At 45.3% G+C, this 13,621-nt stretch overlaps 1 protein-coding gene across 4 annotated transcripts in view; it reads right to left on the bottom strand.

The window, feature by feature from the left end:
- LOC147011137 (calpain-9-like) overlaps positions 1–13,621 on the bottom strand; it is a 70,939-nt gene that overhangs the window by 16,432 nt on the left and 40,886 nt on the right. For 2 of the 4 annotated variants that reach the window (XM_085860054.1, XM_085860056.1), the window contains exons 10-16: positions 13,033–13,178; positions 10,690–10,898; positions 10,162–10,198; positions 9,721–9,801; positions 8,703–8,760; positions 8,491–8,549; positions 8,161–8,238 (exon numbers count right to left, since the gene is read on the bottom strand). In XM_085860054.1, the coding sequence (XP_085716180.1) occupies positions 8,161–8,238; positions 8,491–8,549; positions 8,703–8,760; positions 9,721–9,801; positions 10,162–10,198; positions 10,690–10,898; positions 13,033–13,178 (668 nt within the window). The remainder of the gene's footprint in view (positions 1–8,160; positions 8,239–8,490; positions 8,550–8,702; positions 8,761–9,720; positions 9,802–10,161; positions 10,199–10,689; positions 10,899–13,032; positions 13,179–13,621) is intronic. The other 2 variants (XM_085860055.1, XM_085860057.1) reach the window with 1 other exon arrangement.

The raw sequence follows: 13,621 nt of genomic DNA, 5'->3' as shown, positions 1-13,621 counted from the left end.
CACGCTCACCCTCACTCACACTCTCACCCTCTCGCTCTCACAATCACACTCGCTCACACTCACGCTCACTCTCTCACTCACTCTCACACTCCCTTTCACACTCATGTTCACTCTCACTCTCACTCACGATCACTCTCACACACTCAATCTCAAACTCGCTCACTCTCACTCTCGCTCACTCTCGCACTCGCTCACTCACTCTCACACTCAACCTCTTGCATTCACTCTCACTCAATTTCACTCTCACACTCACTCTCACACTCTCACACACTCACACTCGCTCTCACACACACACTCGCTCTCACTCATTCTCACTCACTCTCTCACAATCTAACTCTCACACTCACTCTCCCTCTCACTTTCACTCTCACTCCCTCTCACTCTCACACTCACTCTTACTCTCACACTCACTTTCACTCACACTCACTCTCACTCATGATCACTCTCACTCACACTCACGCTCACCTCACTCTCACGCTCACTCAATCTGTCACATTCACTCTCACTCTCACACTCTCACTCTCACTCACGATCACTCTCACGCTCATTCACACTCACTCACTCACACTCACCCACACTCACACTCACTCTCCCTCTAACGCTCAATCTCACTTTCACACATGCTCACTCTCACGCTCACTCTCACTCGCTCACTCTCACACTCTCGCACTCGCTCACTCTCACATCCACACTCACTCTCACACTCGTTCTCGTTCACTCACTCTCACTCTCTCTCCACTCACGATCATCTCTCACTCTCGCACTCACTCTCACTCTCACCTCATGCTCACACTCACACTCGCTCTCGCTCTCACAATCACTCTCGCTCTCATGCTCACTTTCACTCTCACGCTCACATGAACTCACTCACTGTCACTCTCACTGTCACACTAACAATCACTCTCACACTCTCTCTCTCACTCTCACGATCACTCTCACGCTCACATTCACTCTCACTCACTCTCACTCTCACACTCACTCTCACTCTCGCTCACACTCACACTCGCTCTCACAATCACTCTCACGATCACTCTCACACTCACTCTCACTCACTCACTCTCACTCTCGCTCTCACTATCACTCTTACGATCACTCTCACGCTCAGACTCACTCTCACTCTCCCTCTCACTCTCACACTCACCCTCACCCTCACACTCTCACTAACTCTCCCTCTCCCTCTCACACTCCCTCTCCCTCTCACACTCCCTCTCACTCTCACACTCCCTCTCACACTCACTCTCACTCTCGCTCACTGTCACTCTCACGATCACTCAAATGATCACTATCACGCTTACACTCACTCTCACTCTCGATCACTCTCACTCTCACACTCACTCACTCCAACTCTCACTCACTCTCACACTCGCTCTCTCTCACTCACGATCACTCTCACACTCGCTCTCACTCTCACGCTCGCTCTCGTCCTCGCCCTCACTCTCACACTCACTCTCTCACACACTCACTCTCTCACACACTCACTCTCTCACTCTCACACTCACACTCTCTCTCTCGCTCTATCTCACGATCACTCTCACGCTCACTCACGCTCATGTTCACTCACTCTCTCACGCTCACTTTCACTCTCACTCTCACAATCACTCTCACACTCACTCTCATGCTCACACTCACACTCACTCTCACATTCACTCTCACTCTCACACTCACACTCTCGCACTCACACTCTCACTCACGATCACTCTCACGCTCATTCACTCTCACTCTCTCACACGCTCACTCTCGCACTCGCTCTCGCTCACTGTCACTCTCACGATCACTCAAACGATCACTCTCACGCTTACACTCACTCTCACTCACAATCCCTCTCTCTCTCACACTCACTCACTCTAACTCTCACTCACTTTCACACTCGCTCTCTCTCTCTCACTCACGATCACTCTCACACTCGCTCTCACTCTCACGCTCGCTCTTGTCCTCGCCCTCACTCTCACACTCACTCTCTCTCACACTCACTCTCACACTCACGCTCACTCACTCTCTCACGCTCACTTTCACTCTCACTCTCACATTCACTCTCATACTCACTCTCACTCTCACGCTCACACTCACACTCACTCTCACATTCTCTCTCACTCTCACTCTCACACTCACACTCTCACTCACGATCACTCTCACGCTCACACACTCTCACGATCACTCTCACGCTCACTCACTCTCACTCTCTCACACACTCACTCTCACTCACTGTCACTCTCACGATCACTCAAACGATCACTCTCACGCTTACACTCACTCACTCACTCACACTCGCTCTCTCTCACTCACGATCACTCTCACACTCGCTCTCACTCTCACGCTCGCTCTCGCCCTCACTCTCTCTCACACTCACTCTCTCACTCACTCTCACACTCTCTCTCGCTCTCTCTCACGATCACTCTCACGCTCACTCACACTCACTCTCATGCTCACTCACTCTCTCACGCTCACTTTCACTCTCATATTCACTCTCATGCTCACTCTCACACTCACACTCTCGCTCTCGCACTCACACTCTCACTCACGATCACTCTCACGCTCACTCTCTCTCACTCTCTCACACGTTCACTCTCACTCTCGCACTCGCTCTCGCTCACTGTCACTCTCACAATCACTCAAACGATCACTCTCACACTTACCCTCACTCTCACTCACGATCCCTCTCTCTCACGATCACTCTCACTCTCACACTCACTCACTCTAACTCTCACTCACTCTCACACTCGCTCTCTCTCACTCACGATCACTCTCACACTCGCTCTCACTCTCACGCTCGCTCTCGTCCTCGCCCTCACTCTCACACTCACTCTCGCACTCATGCTCACTCACTTTCTCACGCTCACTTTCACGCTCACTTTCACTCTCACATTCACTCTCACACTCACTCTCACACTCACTCTCACACTCACGCTCACGCTCACTCGCACTCACTCTCACTCTCACACTCACTCTCACATTCACTCTCACGCTCACTCTCACACTCTCAATCTCACTCACACTCACTCACACTCACACTCGCCCTCACCATCACTCACAATCTCACGCTCATGCTCACACTCACACTCACGCTCACCCTCGCCCTCACCATCACTCTCACAATCTCACGCTCACTCTCACACACTCACACTCGCTCTCGCGCTCACTCTCACTCACTCACGCTCACTCTCTCTCGCACTCACACTCTCTCTCACTCTCACTCTCACTCACACTCACACTCACACTCTCTCTCACGCTCACTCGCTCTCCCTCACACTCACGATCACTCTCTCGCTCACTTTCACGCTCACTCTCACACTCACTCTCGCTCACTCCCTCTTTCACTCTCACACTCGCTCTCGCTCACTGTCACTCTCACGATCACTCAAACGATCACTCTCATGCTTACACTCATTTTTTCACTCACGATCCCTCTCTCTCACGATCACTCTCACACTCACTCACTCTAACTCTCACTCACTCTCACACTCGCTCTCTCTCTCACTCACTCTCACACTCGCTCTCTCTCACTCACGATCACTCTCACACTCGCTCTCTCTCACTCACGATCACTCTCACACTCGCTCTCACTCTCACACTCACTCTCACACTCTCTCACTCTCACTCTCACTTTCACTCTCACTCTCACATTCACTCTCACGCTCACTCTCACACTCACACTCACGATCACGATCACTCGCCCTCGCCCTCACCATCACTCACTCACAATCTCACGCTCACACACTCACCGTCACGCTCGCCCTCGCCCTCACTATCACTCACTCACAATCTCACGCTCACACACACACCCTCACGCTCACACTCGCTCTCGCGCTCACTCTCACTCTCACTCATGCTCACTCTCTCTCTCTCACACTCACACTCTCTCACACTCACACTCTCTCACGCTCACTCGCTCTCCCTCACACTCACGATCACTCTCTCGCTCACTTTCACGCTCACTCTCACACTCACTCTCGCTCACTCTCTTTCACTCTCACACTCACCCTCACGCTCACACTCGCTCACGATCACGTTTGCTCGCCCTCGACCTCGCCGTCGCCCTCTCGCGCTCTCGCCGTCGTCCTCTCGCGCTCTCGCTCACTCTCACACTCTCGCTCACTCTCGCCCTCGCCCTCGCCCTCGCCCTTTCTCTCTCTCTCACACACACACTGCTGGAATTATAGATAGATCGTCAAAATCATGATGTTGAAGGTGCTGTCAGGCCGTATATATACATGAACCAGAGGTCTAGATGACTTACTGGGAGGGGTGGGGCCAATCGAGGGTTTTTTTTGGGGGGTGGGGTGTAAAAGGACACTAAAAAAAATTAAAATCTTCCTTTCAAGATATTTATTCAAGAAAAGGACATCGATGAAGCGTTAAATGAAGCCGTATCTATTCGTTAAACCAAACATGATTTTCTGTGTCTGTGGACCTTTAAGCAACTGGTTCTTCTGTCTGTCTGTCTGTCTGTCTGTCTGTCTACAAATGTCAGTTTGTGATTGAGGAACAACTTACTTTCAATTGAACGTTATATTTTGAAAATCAGAAAACGAACCTGTCATTTAGTCGTACTTTGGTTCTTAATTCATGCCGATCGTGCATGCGCAGAGGAGTGATATTATTTTTACCCTGTCTGGCAGTCAAACAAAATTGAAAATCATTCCAAGCAGGAAACTTTGTGTTTTTTAAGGACGTTATAAAAGGACACAAACAGGCACAAATAACTAATGTGATGTGTTGGATCGGGTGGTGTAATAGACACTGCATCAATGATGGTAAATTTCTGAATTTTGCTTTTTCTCGAAACTTTACAATCCTCATTTCAATTGAATTATATACATACACATTGTAGAGCACAAATCACCTTTTTTGGCACTTTCAAAACCCTTCAGTTTTACAGTATGTGGACATTCTACATCATCACAACCAATCAAATTTGCCGCTCGCAGAGCCTCCCGATGTCCTTGTTTGTCAAGACCGAGTAGGGTAAGATGTTCTATGAACTCTCGAGTTTCTATTCCTTTTTGGGAAGTTTTTTTTTGGCAGCAACACCTTTTCATAAGTGCCATTTTCGTGCCCATCCCAAGGTTTTCTCACATCATAAAGAATCGACCCCAAAGCGTGGATGACATCACAAGTTAGGTCGGGGAGAATACGCCCTACTTGAGGCTCATTAATGAACCGGTTGGGTTTTTACCCACAATCCAATAGAGCCGGGAATTCTCCCGGGGCTAGCTCTGTTTCTGGATCTCCTTAATACTGCTTTGGCAGGATGTGAACCCGGGATAAAATTTGTCTTGCTACAACACCATGCTATTTCTGATGCCATACTACGTATGGTACACTATAGTTTCCAAGAGTATGGACAATCAAATGAGTATGCTATGGAACATATAAACTCGGGGTTGTGAGTCCAGTGCCCTTGCCGTGGAGATTACTGCTGTACATATTGCATGCCGTTGTCTCACAACATGTTGTACGCAGAAGGAAATATTGGCCTGTTTGGCATTCCCATCTGAACCCATCTGGTGCAATGGAAATCTCACATTTTTCCACATCCACACAATGTGAGAGCAATTCCTGTCTTTTTATCCGCTCGATAAACCCCTTTTACCACATGTAACAGTCCATGACTTTGTGGGTGCTGATCATGTTTTGCACTGAAATGGTTCAAGTCGGGGTTGAAGGTCGATTGCGTAAGAGTTCAGGGCGCATGGAAGTCGTTGTGAAGTCAATGTGTTGTGCAATGCTAATAGATGCTTTCAGGTGCTGTGTAGTAGACAAAAGTTGTACAACAGTATTCCCACCCTGAGGATAGGTGGAAGGAGCTCTGACACTGCAACACGTACAACAAGAAAATATGGTGCACATTGTCTCCCAGGGTTATCCAGTGAAGTATATCTTGTGTGTCAAATATATACAGCACCATAAACTACTTCAGTGCAGACAGTATATGTTGTACAATATTAACTCTTCTTTAACTAGAAGGGCTGGGGTAGAGCGCATACCTCTGCCAAGTAATGCCTGATCCACGAGAACATATCGGGCCCAATACAATTTTTTACAAGAAAAAGAGCAGAGATTGCAGACCTTCGCCAGGACTTTTGTGTGGTGTTTGTGTACTGGTGTTATGAAGTTAACAAGAGACATAATTAAAAATACCACTATAAATGCTGGAAGTGATGACTGGTTCAACCATTTCAGAAAATATTTTTGAATGTTTTTATTTTTAAACAATATGGCTGCCGAATCACATAACTGATGATGTCGTCAAAAAACTTTTGTGGACTATTGATCTTCAGATGACCCTCAAAATTTTTCATACTGATTGGATGTCGCGTTCTACATATGCAATTATGACGTCATAATGAAGGCACCTCTGACATCATAAAAAAAATCACTCATTCCCTACAAGGAGTACTTGCTGTGTGCCAAGTTTCAATTTTTTCCTTGGTGCGGTTTCAGCGATAGAGGTCCAATTTTTTTTGTTTTTCCAACATGGCTGACCAATGACATCATAATTATCAATTAAACATTCTGCATAAGTAGTCGCACCAATGATGAAAATTTTGTCTATTTCCGTCAAGCGGTTGCGGAGAAAAACATGAAAGTTTTGTGCAAACAAAGAAGCAGTCATAGACTGGTACTTATGAAATCGTCAACTTGACCTCTGACCTTGTCTAATAAAAGCTGTCTCTAGAGAAGGTAGCGACGCAAACCAGAAGTTTCTACGATGATTCTGTACCAAACCATCAAAAAACGAATGTTTGACCTCACTGTGACCTTGACCTTTGACCGATTTTGACGAAAATCTAATCAGCGCTAGCCATCACCCTCCTGAATCACGTGGTGTAATTTGACATTGGTAGCTTCTTCCGTTCTCGAGTTATCGTGCCTACAAACAAACAAACAAACACACAAACAAACACACAAACAGAGGACGGAAGTCATCAATATACTTACGAAATCTTTTGATTTCGTAAGTAACAATCAGACAGAGAGGGGTGAAAACATAACCTCCTTCATCTTCGGTGATGGAGGTAATAATGTCAGTTCTCGTACATATTTACCAAAGCATGAAGTACATTCGGCTGCCAACATTGATGGGACACCCATCAGTCGTGAAAGATTGCCCACACGTGTCCACACAAAGCAGATCTTGTGATGATGTCCTATGGTGCAATAATACAATAAAACGGAACACCAAGAAGGAACCCAAAGAAGTAAAGAACAAAGATGGAGTCATCAGGAGGAACCTGGATAGGATTTGGGTTTAAGCCGCTACTCCATAACCATCACGCCCATCCAGGCGCAGCCGAGTGAACTTTACAGAAAAAATTTCTGCAAGAATTCACTTCTTTGAGAGATAGAAAACAAAAGAGAGGAATAGAAGTAAAAGAGATGAAAGAGAAGAAAAAGCCAGAATTAGACTGAAAAAAGAGAATTCTGAAAAAAGTAGAAAGAAGTGTGAAAGGAACAAAGATGTCAGGAAGAACTCAGGTATATAGATTTTAGCAATTATTCCCCAGGCTCAAATGCAGCAACATGTATTAGGTACCAGAGGTCTGTCAGTAGGGAAGCACAGTCCACACACCATCAGGATATGGAACATCCATAAGGAAAGGTGACTTGACGAAGTAGTATAAACAGTGTAGAGATCATCGGAAATGACCTGCGACATCACAACGGAGTTCAAAATTTGGCCAACACTTCCACTTGAGCTTCACTGCCAGGGTCGGGCTTATTTCCCACTATAGATTTGCACATCATGGTGCTGCTCCTCACTTGTCATCATCTTGATGGACAGCCCAACCAAACTTTATCCGCTAGTAATCACCATAGTAGTACTTATAGCCGAGTAGATAACGTTTTGTGAAAATACATTATGGATACAAAGGAGACAATTGGACTGCACAGACATCATGTGTGTAACATAAGTGAAACTTCTGTGTGTTGCTTGTGATTGAATGATAACGGGTTGGCCTGCCTTGCACTCCCACCCCACCCCCCGTACATCATTTATGATGTTGGCAACTTCCGTTCAAGTCCCAAATACGATGTGGCTTTGTCCTATATGAACCAAAATATCAATGCGATGCAGTACATTAATAAATAATTTAATATATGGTCAAAGTCAGTTGAAAGGAAAACATTAAATGCAGCACATGATCTACTCCAACTTACCAAAAGTTTTCTCACCATCTTCCAAAGATTCTTGAGTTGTTGGAAGGTGATGGCTTTTGAGTTGTTGGCCTGAGGATGCTTTGTAAGGAATCGAGGTAACATGTGTTAACCTATTGAAATGAACAACCTGTATAATCAACAACGTATATGGCAAACGATATGTATGTGAGCAAAGTCAATCGCATTTGTCCTGTATTGTGGTGTGTTAGATATCACGAGTAGATTTGATAATAATCCAAGATCTTCGCCACCATTATTTGTTGTCTCGTTTGTATGGGTCTAACTTTTAGACATCTGCGGAGTTCAAAAAGTACGGGGTTTAAAGGATACATCACATAAGGCAATGACGTCTCTGCACGTTCCCACACTCATTGTCTCAGAGCGTGACACTGAAAACAGCACAGAACGCCAATCACACGTCACATGACTTCCTGGCGTGTACATCACGTGCTCAATCACCGTATGTTCACTGCACATCTCTTTTACTGTGGGTTGTTCGTCTGGTTCTGCTCCCGACGAGAACGTGCAGCGTGCTTACGTACATTTCCCGAGCTTCTTGTTGAGGATTGCAGACACCTCGACCTCTGTAATCTTGTTGTCCTGCAATAGATGTCTTAACATGTCATGTCTTTCACATACAAAATGCTCTCATCATCGTCTTAGTCTCCATGTTTGTGGGAATAAGAAAATCAGGGTGACGACCACGAGAACATTCAGGATTTCTGTGAGAAATGAATGAACATCAGGAGGAGGGACACAGAAGGTAATAAAAACAAAGTGAGTGAAGGTGAACAGTAGATGTCATCAGGCGGACACGATTGCTATGTTACATGTTGCTGTGTTTGAGCCTGCGGAGTAACTGCTGAAGCCCATCTGTCCCGGTTCTACCCGACATATTTGTTCTTTGTTCCTTTCATCCTTCTTTGTAATTTTTTTTTAATAATTCTCTTTATTCTATCTCTCAAAGGAGAAGTGAATTATTGCAGAAAATTTTCTGTAAGACTCACTTGGCTGCACCTGGATGGGTTTGAGGGTTGTGGAGTAGCGGCTAAAACCCGAATCCTATCCAGGTTCCACCTGATGACTCCATCTTCGCTCTTTACTTCTTCGGATTCATTCTCGGTCTTCCGTTTCATTAGTTCATGAACCTGTACGGCTCGGCTTGAAGCTCGTGCACAAAGCTGATGGTGCAAGACCAGATTGAATCGGAGAGATCACTCGTAAAGATATTTTATTTGATTTTCATGAACGAATCTCTTCAAAGAGCGTCGGTACTGCTGAAGAAGTTTCTTGGCAAGGTTATACTGGGTGGTTTACCATTGCCTTATCGGCGTTGTTTGTCTGTGCTCTAACCTTTTGAATGCTGAACATCAAGCAAGTAAGCAGCACGTACCATTATTAAGTCTTTCTGAAGACTCGGCCTGGATTTGAGTTTGAAACACTGATCTGGATTCCGAGCAGATCCTCTAACCGTTAACACCACCGAGTCTGGAAAGCCATCAATATATGTAAAATTTAAACAAAACTTCATCGTTGTGTTACACAAAGGTCAATGTATACCTCTCTGGCTAACTTCCTGAATATCTTCATCAATTCCTCTTCATCTTCGTCCAACGGGGCTGGGGCAGGGTCATCTTCAATCTGCAAAAGCAACCCAAGTGATTACTCGAAACATGTGTGAACGTTTGATTGTGACTTCATTCTTGCATTGTTACTGTGACAACAATATCATTTCACAACATTCCACTCTTTACCGAAATCTGTGTTGCATTTATATGCAGAAACAGAATTCGTTTTTGAGCTTTCACTTTGGTGTGTGGTGTGTGTGTGTGTGTGTGTGTGTGTGTGTGTGTGTATGTGTGTGTGTGTGTGTGTGTGTGTGTGTGTGTGTGTGTATGTGTTTTATTCATATCAACATGTTAGGATGTACTGATGATCGGGCACCGATAACATTGGTGGACATTTCTTGGTATATTTATTTATTATTGTTGTTGTAGTTACCTCTTTGCCATCGATGTGGCTTTCATTATCAATCTCTCTGTGGAGACAAAAGCATTGCATTAAAATCCTTACATTGTAAAACGTACAGGTGTGCTTGATGTAAATGCAAAGGAAAGACAATGATTTCAGAAAAGTCAACCTAATGTACAAGTAAACGGTTTTAATGACGTCAAAGGGATAAAATAAATACAGAGTTCAAGGTGTCTTTGTTACGGGAAGAGGCCGTTTGCATAATTGTGTGCCCAGGTGCTTTCTCGACATTCAAGAACCCTCCCCTTGAACACTTCAACTCATGTATTACAGTTAGTACAAATTATACGGTTCAGTGTAAACACTGAGTTTGGCCATGGAACTGGAATACAATGACTTACTTCTTTTATAAAGATATACCATCCCCTTCAAAAAGGATTCAGTACTCGAACAGGTTTCACCTTTTACCCGTAATATTTAATTATCTGACCTCGTCAGCGATCAAATGATGACTCTACAGTTCGATAACGAGCGGGCATGGGAGCTATCGAGGCATACCTTGTTTGGTTGAAGTTGGCAGTGAAGACCCGAAGGATGAATGAAGCGGCCTTGTCTGGGTCGTACGTCGTGGGAATGATGATGTAATCTCCGGGTGGTAACTCAAAATTTCCATTCACCTGCCGTTGCTTCATGTAGGTCCCACTCGACTCGGTGGGGGCATTCCATTGCAGCATGGCACGCGTCAACTGCTTGATACTGTTACTGGTCTGCAGGGTTTCACAAGATAGCTTTCTGATTTAACACAACCAACAACAGTTAAAAACCGATCTTAACACTACTTTAACTACAGCAAAGTCGATGGTGTGCCATCACAAATCCCCACATTTCCCACCTAAAGTAAAGTTGAAAGATGGCAAAACCTTCCACCAGGAATGACCCAATATCAAATTTTTACTTAAATTTTTCAGTTTTGACCCTGAGTCCCCAACCCCCTGGGGTATGGAACCGGGGGTGAAATCCAAAAAATCATTACATATCTAATGCACCCCCCATTGTTGATTGCATTGACAAAGTTTAATTAAAAACTATTTTAAAATGTGTCCATAATTGCATATTTTGGAGTATTTGACATTTTGAGCCCACTCCAGGGGGACCAAACATGATACTGTTCTTCCATCTTCGTGCCAGGTGGTGATCATAACTACCAGGTTTGGTGAATTTCTGCACAACTATTTGAAATATAAATATTTTAATGCAATTGGTTTGCATTGAATTATTTCAATGCGTTAATTAAAAAAATATATATATCAGAGGTTTTTAAAGGTTTTATCTTCAATCCGCTATGGCTGCCAGACCACGTGACCGATGACATTTACATTTTCATCCCCGATTCCCCATGGGTTGTTGAACATAAACAAACTTTTGCATCACTCGAAGAAACGGTTCGAGAGAAAGAATTGTTTTAATGTTTTTCTTAAATCTAATATGGCTGCCAGACCACGTGACTGACGATGTTTTACATTTTCAAACGATGTTCCCCATGGATAATTGATCATACATATGAAGTTTCACATCGTTCGATTAAACGGTTCGAGAGAAGGAATCTTAAGGTTTTCTTTCAATCCAATATGGCTGCCAAACCATGTGAACTATGATGTCATGCATGTCAAACTTTATTCCTCGTGGCTCCCACGTACAAATCACTACTCAACGTTTTTAGTGGCTGTTCTTGGGATCGACAGCCATGAGAAATATAGTTTGATAAAAATGGCACAAGAGGATGGCATTGTCATAGGAACGGGCAGTGTAGGATGGCATCGTCATAGGAACGGGCAGTGTGGGATGGCATCGTCATAGGAACGGGCAATGTGGGATGGCATCGTCATAGGAACGGGCAAGGTGGGATGGCATCGTCATAGGAACGGGCAATGTGGGATGGCATCGTCATAGGAACGGGCAAGGTGGGATGGTATCGGCATAGGAACGGGCAGTGTGGGATGGTATCGTCATAGGAACGGGCAGTGTAGGATGGCATTGTCATAGGAACGGGCAGTGTGGGATGGTATCGTCATAGGAACGGGCAGTGTGGGATGGCATCGTCATGGTAACGAGCAGTGTGGGATGGCATCGTCATGGTAACGGGCAGTGTGGGATGGCATCGTCATAGTAACGGGCAGTGTGCGATGGCATCGTCAAAGTAACGGGCAGTGTGGGATGGCATCGTCATAGGAACGGGCAGTGTGGGATGGCATCGTCATAGGAACGGGCAAGGTGGGATGGCATCGTCATAGGAACGGGCAAGGTGGGATGGCATCGTCATCGGAACGAGCAGTGTGGGATGGCATCGTCATTGGAACGAGCAGTGTGGGATGGCATCGTCATAGGAACGGGCAGTGTGGGATGGCATCGTCATTGGAATGGGCATCGTTTGGTGCCCGGCATAACTGTCAGATGAACTCATTTCACAAGCAGATTAATTAATCAATGTGTGCCGTCTCTCGGATGGACGATAAACTGGAAATCCCGTCTTTTGGGAGCGGTTGGTGAATGGTAAATATCCCACGGTGCCCTGTACGAAGGGTCGGCGAGTTATCACCGGTAACATGGTGTCAAATTATAAAAATCCTGCCCTCACCTTCGTCGCACATCAGGCCTGGCCAGCCGGTTCGTGAAACACTTTGGCCAAGCTCCCCCCCTACCAACCCCACACGAACGTGTGAATAATTTTGGACGTTTAGAAGAAGAAGATGAAGACAGATGGCAGAGAATGGTCATCTCAAAATGAGTGCAAACTTACAAAGCTGTTGACCAACAAAATAAAGAAGCAAAATGATCCAGGTAGTCAGCTGAGTAAGATGAGGAATGACTTGGGAAGGTAACAATGCAATGGAAGGAACTGACCCGGTAAATTGAGAATCCAATGAACAGAGACTCAGACCGGAGGGCTCGGAGACGACGTTTTTGCATGAGGGCCACTGTGAGGAAGCACGTCGAGCCGTTGCTAGGTTCCAGATGCACCGCAAACTGTGGGTTCATCCAGTAAGTTGCTGTAACCAAGAGAGAGAATTTCACGAAAGGAGGTCATGAGCTTCTTCTGTACCTACAATAGATTCATCGGCCATTAAAAGCCTGATGGTTATGATCTGTTTAAGAAAATAACAACCGGTCCAGCTATAAAGGAAGTCCAAGAAAATATTGTGAATACAAGGATTTGATCAAAGAAGAGTCTTCCTAACATTGCTCACTGGGCCAAGGCCTTGTCACTTATCGTAAAATTCAACGACTCACTCGTAATTGCTATCGGTTTGTGTGTTAATGTGAAGGGCAATCATCGTTTCCCCCCCCCAAAAAAAAAAAATCCAAAAAGTGTTTTATTCATCGAGCAAGAGAATCTTTCACTGACATCAGGCCTCCAAGGTTCAGTCCTGTCATAATGCAGTCGATTTGTGTACTGGGTTCCCATGGAAACCTTGTCTATTGTCTGGTCACC

This window comes from Eptatretus burgeri, chromosome 16 (assembly GCF_056783735.1).
Source record: "Eptatretus burgeri isolate ZD-2024b chromosome 16, Ebu_testis_v1, whole genome shotgun sequence".
In the NCBI taxonomy this organism is placed as follows: domain Eukaryota; kingdom Metazoa; phylum Chordata; class Myxini; order Myxiniformes; family Myxinidae; genus Eptatretus; species Eptatretus burgeri.
Note: the sequence above shows the minus strand (reverse complement) of the source record. Positions and strands in the feature narration are given on the sequence as shown.